Source organism: Lissotriton helveticus, chromosome 2_2 (genome assembly GCF_964261635.1).
Source record: "Lissotriton helveticus chromosome 2_2, aLisHel1.1, whole genome shotgun sequence".
Lineage (NCBI taxonomy): Eukaryota > Metazoa > Chordata > Amphibia > Caudata > Salamandridae > Lissotriton > Lissotriton helveticus.
The window spans coordinates 343,375,069-343,390,338 of NC_136060.1; the positions used below are offsets into that span (position 1 = coordinate 343,375,069).

General features: G+C 45.7%; 1 protein-coding gene across 1 annotated transcript in view; it reads left to right on the forward strand.

Moving 5' to 3' along the window:
- Positions 1-10,007: 10,007 nt before the first annotated feature.
- The window catches only part of MAN2B2 (mannosidase alpha class 2B member 2), a 371,121-nt gene continuing 365,858 nt past the window's right edge, over positions 10,008-15,270 (forward strand). The window contains exon 1 of the mRNA XM_078678503.1: positions 10,008-10,224. Within this exon, the coding sequence (XP_078534629.1) occupies positions 10,099-10,224 (126 nt within the window). The 5' untranslated portion in view covers positions 10,008-10,098. The remainder of the gene's footprint in view (positions 10,225-15,270) is intronic.

Here is a 15,270-nt window from a genome sequence, read left to right on the forward strand (position 1 = left end):
AAGATGGCCGGCTCACGAAGGGATCCCGCCCTCGCGACGACACCATGTAGACAGCGAAGATTAAGAGCAGTATTGCGCTGGGGGATAAAACCGGACTGATCCGGGTGAACCAGTCCGCTGATCACCGTGACCAGTCGATTTGCCAGTATTTTCGCCAATATCTTAGGTTCAGCGTTCAGAAGGGAGATTGGACGATATGATGAGCAATGCTGGCGGGGCTTACCATCTTTATGAATGACCACGATGGAAGCCAGCCGCTGGTCCCTGGGAAGAGAGCCAAGATCTCGCGAGGCCGCAAACATACACAGCAAATACGGCGCCATTTTGTCCGGACACAGTTTATACAACTCAACCGGTATACCATTCGGGCCCGAAGCCTTCCCCGAACGAAGGGAGCGAATGGCAAGCGCAACCTCATCGGCGGTAAAATCAGCCTCCATGAGCACCCCGTCCGACTCTGAGAGACTAGGCAGTGCAAGGTCGCGAAGTAACAAGCACGAGTCCTCTCCAGGGAGGCCCGAAACCGGGGCATATACGACCCGAAAATGCTGAGCAAACACCTCAACTATCTCCACCGGGTCCACGACTCGCACTCCATCATCTCTCTCAATCACCGGCACCACACGATTCAATCTGTCTCTCCTGTCCAGCCACGCAAGCAATTTCCCGGCCTTATCACCCACATCATAAAGTCGCCCTTTCTGAATGCGATGCATCGCCTCAGCAGCGGCATTCACAAGCGCCCTGTACTCAGTTTGCTTAAGAGCCAAAACATGCAGAATCTCAGGCGTCACCCCAGCCTCCAATCGCCCCTCAAGCACCGCAATCTCAGATTCCAAACTCACCACCTCCTCTTGGGTGCGCCGCTTCTCATCGGCCACAAGGGACAAGGTCTGACCTCGGATCACCGTTTTATAAGCCTCCCACAATGATACCGGGGAGGAGACAGATCCCTCATTTTCTGCAAAGTAATAGCCCACACATTTGACCACTTCGGATCTGAGTCTAGGGTTCTGGAAATGCCACGGATTGATCGGGGCGACGCGGCCCCCGGTCCCCAAACAAACATCTAAGTGAAACCATATCGGGGAATGGTCCGAGATCCCCCTAGCCAAATGTCTAATTTCACGCACCGAGGTCAACTGCACCATAGGCACGACAATATAATCAAGTCGTGAGAGACTCCCATGAGCCCCGGAATGAAAGGTATACTGTAGTTGGCCAGGGTGCAGCTGCCTCCAACAATCGGCCAGCCCAAAGGCATCAAGAAAGTTCCCCAACCATAACTGCGATGCAGGGAGGAGCCGGGGGGGGCTACGATCACTCTCACCATCTGCCACCGAATTGAAATCGCCACCCAGCACAAGCAAGCCTTCGGGCAGGCCCAGAATGACCTCGCCCAAGTCAGCGAATGTGGTAGACTGCAGCCCAGGCGGAACATAAATAGACAATATGGAGATCAATTTCCCCTCCCACCTCCCGGTAATGCCAGCATATCGGCCCCTATCATCCAACAGTGTGGTGTCCACCTCCAAGGGAAGGGAATCCTGACCAGGATACCAGCCCCCCTCGATCCCGAGGTGAAGCCGGAGTGCGCCACCAAACGGTAGCCTCTCCTGTGCAGAGCGTGGCATGTGTTGCCCACCAAATGGGTCTCCTGAAGCAGAACCACATCCGGGGAGCACCTCTTCAAGTATTGCAGCACAATCCCACGTTTTATCCTGTCCCCAAGACCATTAACATTCCAGCTCAAAACCCTAAGCCCCCTACCCCCCATCCCTGAAGCAGACCGACCGCACTCCCCACCTCGAAACAGGCAAGCGAAAGCAAGTAAAAAACAGAGCACAGCCTCGAAACAAACAAGAAGAAAAAAGACCCCCCCCCACCCCCAAGGAACCCAACAGTGTACAACCCCCCACCCTGCACCCCTGCGGTAGACCCAAAAGCCACCCCAACTTGCAGTGTGCCTGTCGCCCCATTAAACTAACCTACAGAAAGAGAGAAAGAAATCCCCAGAGGAGGAAGACCCCTCAGACCCCCCCCATGCCCCCGGGCAGACACATAATACTCAAAACACAGTCCGGCAGCCCCTGTGATGTAGTCCGGCTCGCCAACGTAGACTCACTGCTCCTGGTCCTCCACGCCTCCCTCGGCCCCCCTCTAATCTTCCGGGTCCTCGGTGCGCTCCGGTAAAGTGTCCAACCAGTCACTCACCACCTCAGGGCGGTCAAAGAAAAAGGCACGCTCAGCGTGTTCGATCCTCAGGCGGGCCGGGAAAAGCATGGCATATTTCAAACCCAGGTCCCTGAGGCGCTGCTTCACGCCCGTAAAGCCCATCCTCTGTTTCTGGACAGCTTGCGTGAAGTCTGGATAGAAACTTATGGAAGCGTTCTCAAATTTAATGGGCCCAGTGGTTCGCGATGCTTGCAGGATAGCGTCTCTATCGCGAAAGTTAAACAGTCTAGCTATAATAGGCCGTGGAGCGGCACCCAGCTTCGGCTTGCCTCCCGGAACACGATGGGCCCTTTCGACCGCAAAAAATTTACTGAGGCCCTTCGCCGCCAGATGTTTCAAAACAAGGTCCTCCACCAGGACATCGACAGGCATATCGGCAGAAGTCTCCGGGACACCAACGATGCGGACGTTGTTGCGCCTGGCCCGGCCCTCAAAATCCTCCAACCGGTTGGCAAACTGGTCACAAGTGGTCCGGAGATTACGGACAGTGGTCTGGAGGTCCGAGACATCCGTGGTCAGACTAGCGGTCTTAAGATCAAGAGATTTGACACGCTCGTTCGTTTTCCCAAGGTCCGCTCTGATGAGAGAAACATCAACCGCCACCGTGTCTATTTTGGCAGCCAGGGTTTCATACTGTTGGCCCATGCTAGATTGAATACTCGCAATGGCGCCCGTCACGTCCTTCAGCGTAGGCTCCACGTCATCTGGAGCACCGTCCCCAGCTTCCTCCAGGGCACCACTCGATCCGCCCGGGGAGCCCTTAGGTCGAGTAAAGCGATCAATAGTCTGAGATTGGGTGGCCCCCCCTCGGGACGAACCTCGTGCGCCGCGTTTCTCGACCACTGTCCTGCCCGTCATGGCCGGGGAGAAACTCCAACTGGAATTGCAGAACTCAGTCAAAACAAACTCCGCCGTGGCAGGCGCCAAAGTGCATAGGGGCACAGCACAAGCACCAGGCGGGCTGTAGCAGAGTAAGAACTCCAATCGGGAAGTGGGCTGGCACGGGGAGCAGAAACGAAACCGAAAGTACACCAGGGGCAGAGGGCGTGGCCCACCAGCCGTTGTTGTTCGATCGCCACCTGGGTACCTCGGGGACTTGAGCCCCCGGTTGGCATACGTGGTAGGCCTCAAAGTTCAGGGCGCAGTAAGTTCAGCGTACGACGGCCAAAACAAGTCACAAAAAGAACGCTGGCATCAGCAGGGCGTCGATAAAAAATATCCGTCGTCGGAATCAGGATAGATGACAGGATAGTCGCCGGAGGTGGAAGGGGTCCCGGGAGCTCTTAGCTCACGCGTCCATCTTGGAATCGCGCGAAGCTCCTCGAGGGGGGGGGGGGTTGATTATTAAACTATTGTGAATGGCCTTTGAAATTTTACAGAAAGAATTAAGAATATTGACATCTAACGCAGTCTCGTCGAGACATGCTAAAAAATCAGTTTTGCAATTAGTTAAAAGTGATTGAATTTAAAAAGAATTATCTACACCTGCCCATCTAATCATGTATCCATTAGTTAATAACAGGGTCCTGTAAATGCCATATGTCCAATTGATAGCAATTTGGACGGCAGGTCTACAGTAATACTATTTGGAAAATGGTCACTGAAGGCTACAGAGTGAGCTTTAAAATTATATAGTCTATCGGCGTATCTATTGGATATTAAGAGAAAGTCTATAATTGTGCACGATCGCGACCATTGAATGTACAGCTAAACGGTATGGTTGGTGATCAAAGGTCATTGGCAAAGCCCAAATCCAAAATGTATTTGACCAGGTTTAGCGTATCCCCAAGGAGGGAATGAGAGAAAAGAGAGGTGTCTATATCATCATCAGGTGATAGACCGCAATATCCTCCTGCCATATGAGTGCAAAGACTAGTATTAAAGTCCCTGCCCCAGATTACACAAAGGTCTTTAGTTATGGTCCCATAAATAGAGTCCAAACCCTCCTGTAACTGCCTTAAAACTTCCCGGATTTGCAACGCGGGTATGTTATTATAAAAGTTTAGAAGAACAGTACAATGGGATTTGTCAATATATATTTTTAAAACCTGATGATAGGTATTGGATACGACAAGGGTTATCCTAATTACATTCAACCTATGTGAAACGAAAGTACATAGGCCACCCTTGTTCCTCCCATGACTGGACAAGGTAGCAGGGGTGAAAAATGTTTTAAACCCATTGATGTGACAAATATCAACTGCCCAGGTTTCTTGAAAGCATAACATTTCGAAACCATAAATAAAATTAAGCCTGTCGGGATTAACCAATTTAGTAGTTAAACCGGCCACGTTCCAGAAGAGTATATTTGTTAAGCTAGACCGTGATTCGCCTATGGTAGTGCACCTGGTAGGACCACAAACAGCTTTAGAAACCTTTGAATGGTGGACAATGTTAGTTAAGGGATAATGGTAATAAGTATTTGTGGTTGTCAAATGATGTCTCTGCATGTTATTACAGAAAGCAGTATGTTCATAAACCACTTTGCTATCTGGATGTGCTTCGATCGTTGGCCCCGGGCATTGCAAAGTAGGGTTGTCATTTAAAACTTCGAGATTGCTATGGTCACTGTATGCGGCCTCCATTGAGTCCATGGGTGCGAACAAAAGGCTAGGGGAATTGTTTTCAGTGGCCCCTCTAAAATCTGCTTGTTTTGTGGTAGGAATAAGTCAGTCTATATCTTCCAGAGATGGAAGTATTTCAAATCTATTTTGTTAAGGTAGACTAAATTGCTGGCGAATAGAAGGATTATAGGCCTCTGTAATGAAGGCTGATGTACGTGGTACCTAGGAGGGTAAAAGTATCCTAATAGTAGAACACTAATTCCATTTTGTGACACATGGTCACCACCAAGTCTACACAGGATCTCATGTACCAATCTCAGTGACCTAAAGGTGAGAACAATGCAGTCGCCAGGCAGTGTTTTTCCCTTCTGCCTACCCAGCCTTCTCTTCTCACCATCTTAAATTCGCCAAACAAGGCCTCTGTGAGCCCGGTTTTGGTCCCGAGCCTGTAGAGGGCCTTGTTTCTCAATGTCTCCCATGATTCAAATACCTGGGTGGTAGGGTGTGGTACATTCACAATTTTTTTTTTATATGGGGTGGCTTCGGGGACAAGTTCAGTCTCGCCTCCTTCCTTCCCAGACGGATTGTGTCTGAGAGGGGTGGCAGTTGGATTTCACTAGACTTGGTATGGGCTAAAGCAGGATTATGTAGTGGGCCAATAACAGGCATGGGTCCTAAGGGCCCGCAGGTAAAAGTATGCAAAGAATTTGTCTGGGAGGAAGAGGTCACAACTCCATCAGCCAATAAACAATCTGGAGCATGCGTAAAGAATTAGTAGTATGTGCTCCATGACCCTTTCTCAGCAAATCCTCAATGGCTGTTACCCTAACCAGCATGGTTTCTAGGGGCGCTGTAACCATAGTCTGAGGAGCATTTATACACAGGCCTTCACCTATAGGAACAGTAAGCTGCGATGACCCATTTAGGCTAGACAATTTACAGAATTTAGTGTCCAGAAAGTCTAGGCGTCCCGAAGTTCAGCAAAGCTGTTGTCGATTAGTTCTTCCAGTTGTGCAAAAGCCATACCCGCGTTGGTTCCCCCAGCAATGACGGGCACGGTGTTCCCAAGAGCACCGCTTAAGGGTACCAATAAAGCATCGTCAGTCTGTGTGCCAGTAGTGCGATCTTGAGGCTCCTCAAAATTGGGTCTCCTGGGCCGCTTCAGTTGTTTTGATTTTCGGATGCCCTCCCCCTCCTCTGCCTCCCAATGGCTCACTCGTCTTATCCTTTGTTCCCTTAGAGTGAAGTGAAAGAGCCTGCGACCTTGTAGCTAGACTGGGTCCACTTGAGGTAGTGGAAGGTGCAGAAGGTGCTTCCTGATCGTCCGCAGTAGAGGGCAAACAGGTAATAGGTGCTCCACCCGCGGTGTTAGAGCCTAATAAGCGGCCTAAGGAAGAGCGCCTCTACAAAGATAGAGGTTCTAGGGACAGTCGTCTCTCGGTGAGTTCAATCATGTGTGTAAGCATTGATTCTGTCCTGATAATGAAGGCGTCCTGGGTGCCCGTGAGTCCCCTATGTTTGCTCATTGTGAGTAAGGGGACGACGTTTTAATTTTGGAGCACAATAGAGGAGAGGGGGTGCCCCAAAAGTCTGGCAAGAGGGCAAATAGACCCTAACCAGAAGGTGCAATACAGTAGCACTCTGTCCCGTTAATAGCACAACAGAGTGAAAGCAAAGTGTCACAGATGATAAACAATACCTTAAGTCTCACAGCCTAAGCCCATGTGCAACGCAGTCTGGTGATGTAAGGGTGGTGGCCCAGCCTAGCCTTTTCCAGTCGATGACGAGCGCGGGACCGGCCCGCCCTTGGCCCGGGCAAGCCCACGCACGTCCTGCACCGCAGGGGCCCACAAGCACTTTTAAAGCGCGAGATGATGATACTGGTGGTGACGGCCACACGGGAGGCTGGGGGCGGTGGTCCTGGCTCCCCTCCTTTCCCCTTCAGTGACAGACTGGCGGCGGAACAGCAATACAGGCAAGAACAGGCTTCCGTCATGACGATGTAGCGTATTCTTGCCACAGCACACTTTTTTCACTTTGTATCGTCCTGAAGAAAGCCTTCTGCATTGTTTTTCGAGGCTGAAACATGTCGACCAGTCCCTGAAGGATAACGAAGACCAATTGCCAGTCTTCCTTTCGTCCCTCTGTTTTCTTGTTAACATGTCCTGGGCCACTGTGAATAAAACAATCCCAGAGGCATTTCTAACCTCACCACTTTTTCTAGCACTATTCACACAAAAACGAACACCCGCTCTGCTGTAATTCATTTGTTGAAGCGCAGCTAGGAACCCAATGATGATGCATGCCACCAACTAGGTTGGTGGGTGATGGTTCTTCTTAAAAACCCATGTGGTTCCTGGCACTCCAATACTTATAGTAGAGTCGTTTAAAGATTCATCGGTGGGTCCGTCCATGTTGTTTTTTAGTACTAAACAGGGGAGAGGGATGTACCCCATTCATAGCTCTCACTCTCTTGTTTGTTTTTCGCATGCATACATATATACGTGTTACTTAGTAAAGTTTTAGCAGCATGCTTAGATAACACGTGGATGTGACTCTCTTACTCCGTGAAGATTGGAATGTTTGCACTCGGGACAGTCTATGTATTATTAAAATCTATATTTTTTTAATTCTTTTTTTATCTTAAACCTAAATTGCTTTGCGCATTTTATGGTAGCTTATCTTATTTACATTGTGTAATGCATGCTTAAAAGAATGACTTACATGTTCCCAGGGCCTTCTGTCACGGGCTGGGGCCTTGAAGCAGTAAAAATACAACCAGGATTCAGTTCTGTGACTCTCTGATTAAACACCCAGTCATCTACAATGTTCTAATTAATAGACGCTTCAAAACGTAAAATTGTGTATAGTTTTCATTAAAAGGTGTATGCTGTTTTATATACAGTTACCCATAGGTTTAAGACCAACATAAAAGTTACAGAATATTTAGTCTTTTTTGGTCTCGGCTAGACAGCGCATTCGCTGTCTCAAAGAGATGTGTTATGTTTAATGTGTGGGTTTCAGCCTGCCAACAGGCTTCCCATTTGCTCGCTCTATCGTCTGTGTCATATCCTTTGTCACCATTTGTCCATGGCATGCATGGTCATGCCTCTTCTTGTGTTTAGCCCTCCCCCTAGAGCATGGAACAAGTACTTGTAAACACCCACTGCTCCTGTTTATAGGAACATTTTAGGGCCTACGTTTTTCTTTGTTTTTCAGCACTCTACACGGTGTTCGTGCTTTTTTCCGCTCCGTCTCCTCCCACCCACCCTCACAACCCCAAAACACCATTCCAACTTTATGACGTAGAGTACTGCTTCCTTGACTTGCTTGTTTAAATTTGTTTAAAGCTTTCCTCTTTTCTGTTCCCCTATGCTTCCTTTTATTAACACCGGGAGAGATTGTGGTGTAACTTGAGCAGTCAACTTTGAAGCGGGGGAACCGAGTTTGTGCCTTAGAGCTGGATCCACATCCTTTGATTCTGGGCTAATCACTTTCTCCATTCCTAAAAATTAATTAATGCAACTGATGCTCATGTACAGCGCTCCAATATCTTCGGGTCGAGTTTTCACTACAAAAATAGCGGTTTCTTGCTGAATACTTTGGAATGCAAATTAAAATAGGGATGACCTTTCTATTTGCTGTAATGATTTTGCAATTAAAACATTATTACGCACCCAGTTACTTCACATGCTCACACCAACAGCCATTCTACACATCAACGGGGCTATGGCTTAGTTCTTTTTTTACTTTGCTTTTGGCTATAAGACATTAACATTGACCACTCCAATAGCTCTTGGATTGCCGAGACCTATTGGCTTTGTCAATGCCTGACCCCGGCCCTCAAATTCACTGACCTCATGTCCCATTGCACTCAGAATCAGGTTTCTCATACTTTTTCTAATGTACTTCCTTCTGCCACTGATAAACGGTAAAAAAGTCAAGCATAATCGGAGCCCCTGGTCCTGTGAAAGAAAGGGACAGATTTACAAGCCCCTTGTGCCTCCTTGCGCCGTCATTGCGCCACTTTTTATGATGCAACGGCCGGCGCAAACATTGCGGCCAATTTACAACGTGATGCATCTATGGAGATGCGTCACATTGTAAAGCCCTGCATCACCTTATACCCGTGCCAGGTGTAATGTTTGCAGGCTAGGCGTTCCCACGCAAAAAGCCATGCAGAACTGACGCAGTGAAATTTACAACATTTCACTGCATCATTCTATGCCTTCAGTGCGTCAAAATCCCTATGCCTGCTCAGACCAGGCGTAAGGAATGATGCAGGGCTTTTTGTATGGGACTCACCTATCTGTTGTGGCACATTGCTGGAGTTGCATCACTTTCATGAGCTACTCCAGCGATGCGTCACTTTTGTGCCAACAGATGCTACAGTATTTCTGACGCATCTGTTAATCCTTGCGCCATGGAGCACTGTATTGTAAATACAGCACATTCATGGTGGCGCAAGGACATTTGGCACTGGTGAAAGGAAACTGACGCATCTATGCAGATGCGTCAGTTCCTTGTAAATCTGCCCGAAAGTACATTTCTTCCTCGCCCTTGTTTAGAGTTATATCTTCATAATAATGACTGAGACTGGTTAGAAATTCATTTTAATTGAGGATATGCTTTTTCCTGGTACTTGTGTTGTGGTCACCTAATGTCATTATCATTTGGGAGAATGTAAGATCTTAGAAACAATTCCGAAGCCTGGTATTTATTTACGTAAGGAAAACATTTCTATTACTACTCCTGATGGAGTGGGACACCACAAAACGCAGATTAAGTTTGATCTTTTAGTTTTGCTAAAAGAAGTCGCGCAGCATTTCCTGAAACCAGCCAGCCCACTACCCTCTATAAACATTGAACAACCTTAGAACCTTTTATCATGTTCTTTGATAAAAAACATCTTTCAATAGTAGCATGTAAAGTGGATACATTGTGAAACAACAATGCATTTTAAAATATACGTTTAGCAGAAGAAACATTAAAGAACTTTGAATACACTCACAATACAATATTAAACCAGACATAAGGTACTCAATTTCTCTAGTAATGATTTAGAATTTCATGCTGTGGCTGCCCCTGGAACCGATTATCTCCTCAGGGCTAACGTCGACAAAACCTTTTCTATGATGGACGACGCATTTTCATTTATCCTGCAAACACATTCCTCGCTAGTCCGTCTTCTAGGTCTGCAGCTGCTGCTACTGAGGAAGTGTTCTGTACATTGCTGCTTCTTATTAATGCTAAGAGTTTTCCAGCGGTGTTGTGTCTGCCGGGTCGAAGGGAGTTGATCATGTTTCTATTTGCAATAATGTCCCTGTGTCTGCTGAGTCCGACGAGCTCCCGTAAAGCAGAACCCATCAGAGTTTTCGTACTTCCGCATAGCCACATGGACGTAGGTTGGGTGTACACCATACAGGTAAAAACAACACTACATAGGGGAGCTGTAACATTTACTACAGTTCAAACCTGACTAAGCGGTCGCCGGTTCTGCTACCCCTTGCACAGGATGGATCCCCCACTCACCATGCTGCCGGTGGGCTTCATGATATGAGTATTTTTTTTTGGACTCTATAGTTTACGGATAAAAGTGAAACTACAAGTCCCAGACTCCAATGGGGTTCACTGAAAAGATAGCACTGTTGCATTGTCATACCGCACAACACACAATCCTTTGAAGTGTGTCAACCTCTTTTTACTTTAAACATTAGCACAAAACCTTTCTCGTCCTACAAAAAAAATACTTAATTGATTTCAGTAGCCCAACCCAAAACCACTTGATCAAGCTCCTGGGAGAAATGTTGATCTATTATTACAAGTGTTCAACAGGGACTACATGAATGCAGTTTAGATTGATTGGTGTAGATCTGTGTTTCAGTATTCATTGAACTTATTGTAGTATGTAGAATCAATGAATAAGAAATCCAAGTAAATTAAATAAAGGATGTATTCCAAGTTAAAGAACACGTCCAGATACATCTGTAGTTTTTTTTTTTTTAAAAGGGAAGATATGTAGTATGTGCCTTGTTATTGTATTGTGTTATGTATTGTGCAATTCTCTTTAAGTGATATCGCATTCATTTGAATGAATGTGATATCACTTAAAGATAAATGCACAATACATAATAACACAATACAATAACAAGGCACATACTACACTTATCCCTTATTTTCCCCTTAACGAGCCATATTTATTTTCCCATCTATGGTTATTGTTCACAGTATTTTACTAGATAGCTATGTGAAAACGTTGCCGTACCTGTATTAACCTTAGCACCTATCTCCAGGTCAATCCCTTAATGGATTCTGATGTTGTTAACCCGTGCATTGGGGTTTTTATTGTCATTCGGAAAATAGGTATGAAAATGCCCGATGCTTATTTGTTTTGCACCTAGGAAGGAGTGTCTACCTCTGAGGGTATTAAAAAAAAACAACAACTGGGAAATGGTTTGAGCCTAACCTGAACCTTGTGCTAAGATTACGTGTTCCAGTTACATATTAAAGTTGCTTGCTCGAGTTGTCCACCGTGGTGTGATATATTATATCAGATCAGCAAAAGGTCTACAAAAAAAAGGTACAACAGATACGTTTTCCGAACCTTATAGTCTCTTTGAACATGTGATGAGAGTCATCATGGATATCACTTCAGCAGTGAGTACACGTGTGGTCTTAAAATGCATATGTTAGACAATTTATGACTACCCTGAACGAGTGCTTCCTAAGCCTGCTGGAAATGAAAATACTGACACACCTTTGTTATCACACAATTACTATATGGCTCTTTCTCGTTCTTATCTTGTGGGTATCGATTTCATCTCGTGGTGGGTCTTGTAAGCGGGCATGCCTGGGAGAGATGGAGACCAATCACAATTGGTGCTAGGGACCTTGAGCACCTGCGGCAAATCACACCCTATCTGGAAGCCAAGGGATTGAAGGTGCTGCTCATTGTGACACCAACACTTTTGCCAGAGAATGGATACCTGCTCAGACTCTGGGATAAGATCATAGCCCAAAGTAGAATCCCCAATATCTTCTCTGTTAGCATAGACACGTTTGAAAATATTAAGTTGCTGTTTATTTAAGCAAATAACATTATCCTTGTTTCACCCTCCTTTCCCTTCAAGTAGAACAGAAGGCTTTACGTGCTAATAATGAGAAGGCAATGGAAGCGGCAAGGGCGTGGGAGTCCCTAGTACTAGCTTTACAGATACCTGACACTGACTCGGAAGTGGGCTCTGTCGGGGAGGCATTAGTGGGTCCCCCCTGCTCGTCCTGAGAATAGAGGTGGACCTAATAGTTTCGCCCAGAGGTGAAAGATGGGAGTCCTATGAGAAGAACAAGAGGCAGTAGACGTTGTCCCCCAATTATACTGAAACGAGACACAAAGGAACTGTTACTACTATTGAAATGAGCAATTAGGGACCTGGACACACTGGATGACGAGGGAGGGGGAAGGGTATCATTGCGATGGATCATTGTTATTTATACGGATTGCATTATCATACATAGACTTGGGTAGTCCTCATCTTGATCCTAATAACTTATGCGTGCATACATCGAGAAGTTTGCAGTGAAGCGAATAATAAGGGATCAATAATGTAAGGAATGTTGCACTGTTAGGAGAGAGGGTGGGGGCAACAGGACAGATATGATGTACGGAACGGATGTAACTAATTGATATATGATTGCCATGCGCTGTTTTTGAGAAAAATAAAAACAGAATAAAAAATAAATAAAAAAAGTAGAACGGAAGGCTTGCTGACCCTTATAATACGTACAGGAAGTGAAAAGTTGGACTCCCCTTTGCAGACTGTAAACCGCTTTTTTATAAGCACCCAATCATTGATGGCAAAGTGAGTGTCCTTGACCTTGTGCTTACTATTGTGCAGTAGTTTTTGCGCCAACTGTTTTGCGGCCAGTCTTTCTCACCAGTTGGGCATTGCTCTCCATATTTCTACTCTCCGCTAAGCTCTGACCTGCAGAAAACTTAAGGAACTAAGCAGGCATAAGACTAGAATTGGCTTCCCCCTCTCTGAGAGCCTTGAAAAGTGTAACCCCAGAGGTAGAATGGGGAGAAGTAATATAAACCCAGACCTTTTCTTGCAAGAAATCTGCCACCCAGATGATGGCCGCCAGAGCAGTTTGGATGCCTTCTTTAAGAAATCGATTAGCCCTTTCAACAAGTCCATTTAAAGTTGGACTGTAAAGGGCAACTTGCAAATGTTTGACATCAAATTTCTGCAAAAAAGCCTCCATTAGCCTCGAAACGAAGTGCAAACTATTATCTGTGACAACGCAACATGGAGGACCCCCCACCTTAAAAACGTTTCCAAGGAAACAAATTACAGAAGAGATTTTCGCCGTTTCGACACAGGAATAGTAAATCAATTTTCAGAAGTAGTGAATGGCTAATAACAAATATCCCATGTCAACAGGCAAAAAGGTAAAAGGCCCAGAAAAATCCAATGCAATTTTTTCCCAAGGCCTATCAGGAAAAGGAACAGGATGTATTGGTTTCTTGAGCATCTTCCAATGTTTGTCGGAGACTACACATTGAGGACAAGACTCTACCACATTGACTAACTGAGAATCCATACCCTGCCACCAGTAAACTTGCCTCAACTTCTTGTAAGTGCCAGAAATCCCCAATTGTCCCTCATGAGCTAAGCTAATAATCTTGGGTCTGAGTTTAGTGGGAGGAACAAAAAGACGCTTCCTAGTACAAATTCCATCTTCAAAAGATAGCTCTTCAGACACTTGATTGTAACACCTCATTTCAGTGGAAATATTTTTTTTCAGATGGCCACCTGTATCGAGTATAGCTGTCAACCTTACCCAAGTTCACATCTTCCTTCATAGCTGCATCCCACTCTTGTTGGGAGATGTAACCATAGCAAGGAAACACAGTCAAGTCCCCCTACACAGTCTTTGTCTGAATATTCAAGCAAGTCACTACTTGAAGCCGAGAAGTAATTTTTTTCCCCCTTGGATGTATTTAACCACCAAATCACACTCTTGAAGATTGGACAACAGACGAACTACACGTGCAGATGTCAAACTCAAACCATTAACTGCCAATAAGAACACTAAGGGCTTATGGTCAGTGAAAATTCCACACACGTTTCCCCAAATGTAGGTTTTACAGTTTTGCACCACCCTCATTATAGCCAAAGCCTCTCTCTCAATGGTGCTATAGTTGGTTTCAACACTTGACAATGCTTTAAAGGCAAAAGCAATAGTATTCTCTTGACCATTCACCCATTGACCAAAAACAGCTCCTAACCCCTTGGGACTCGCATCAACAGTGATGAAAGATTTCCTTGTGGAAACAAAAGATCGTAGAGCAGGAACATTCACCAGAAGCACTTTGTGTTCCCCATAAATAGCATTTATAGCTTCCATCCACATAAATTCAGTTCCTTTCTTCAATAGTCATCTCAAGAGCTGAACTGTAAGAGCATACCCAGGCACAGAATACTAACAAAGCCCCAAAAATGAACGCAATTCATCCTTATCAGAAGTGGCTAGAGGTTTCTGACTGGCCTCCACTTTACAAAGTTTAGGTTGAATACCTTTGTCGGAAATGAGATGTCCCAAATACTTCACTTCTTGCACCTGGAGTTTGCACTTAGTGGGCTTGACTGTTATCCCTCTGTCTTGAAGGGTGCCCAGCACCTTGTGCAAGACCGACTAATGTTCCTTCTCATTTCTGTAAAGATGAGTATATCATCTTGAAACGCTTGCACATGTGGCATATCACAAACAAACTATCTATCAACTTCTGAAACATACTTGCCACCAATGCAAGTCGTAAAGGTAACCTCAAAAATTTGAAGCCACCAAACGGAGTTACAAAGGCAGTGAGAGATTGAGATTCCTCTGAAAGTTGTATTTGGTGATCTGCCAAGTGCAAGTCAATGATGGAAAAGAATTTAGAGGAACCAATGTTGGCTAACATCTCATGAATCTGTGACAAAGGATGACAATCCACCACTATGTTTTGGTTTAGGGACATCAAGTCCACACATAGCCTGAGGTCCCAAGTTCTCTTTTTCGTCAAAACAATGGGAGACAACCATTCATAGGCATCAATGGGTGTGATAATGTTCTCCTCTTTGAGCTTAGTCAATACGATTTTGAGTTCTTCCCTTATACTTAAGGGCAACAGCCTAACCTTATGAACCACAGGTAGCGCGTCTTTCTTAAGCTTGATGCAGTGTTCAAACCCAGAAACTGTACCAACCACATCTTTGAACACATTACAATTAACCTCAAACATCTTGGCCACTACATCAGCATTAGGGCCCATGGATAGCATGTCTATAGGTGGCTCGCCCAAAACAATAGGTGGGTCCTGCTCAGGGCGTAGACTGATTCCAAGCTTGGCAAGGTCCTTCCAACCCAGAGTATCTCCTCCCTTTTTTTTGTTTACAGAGCTTTATATAGCGCAATCTTGACCAGAATC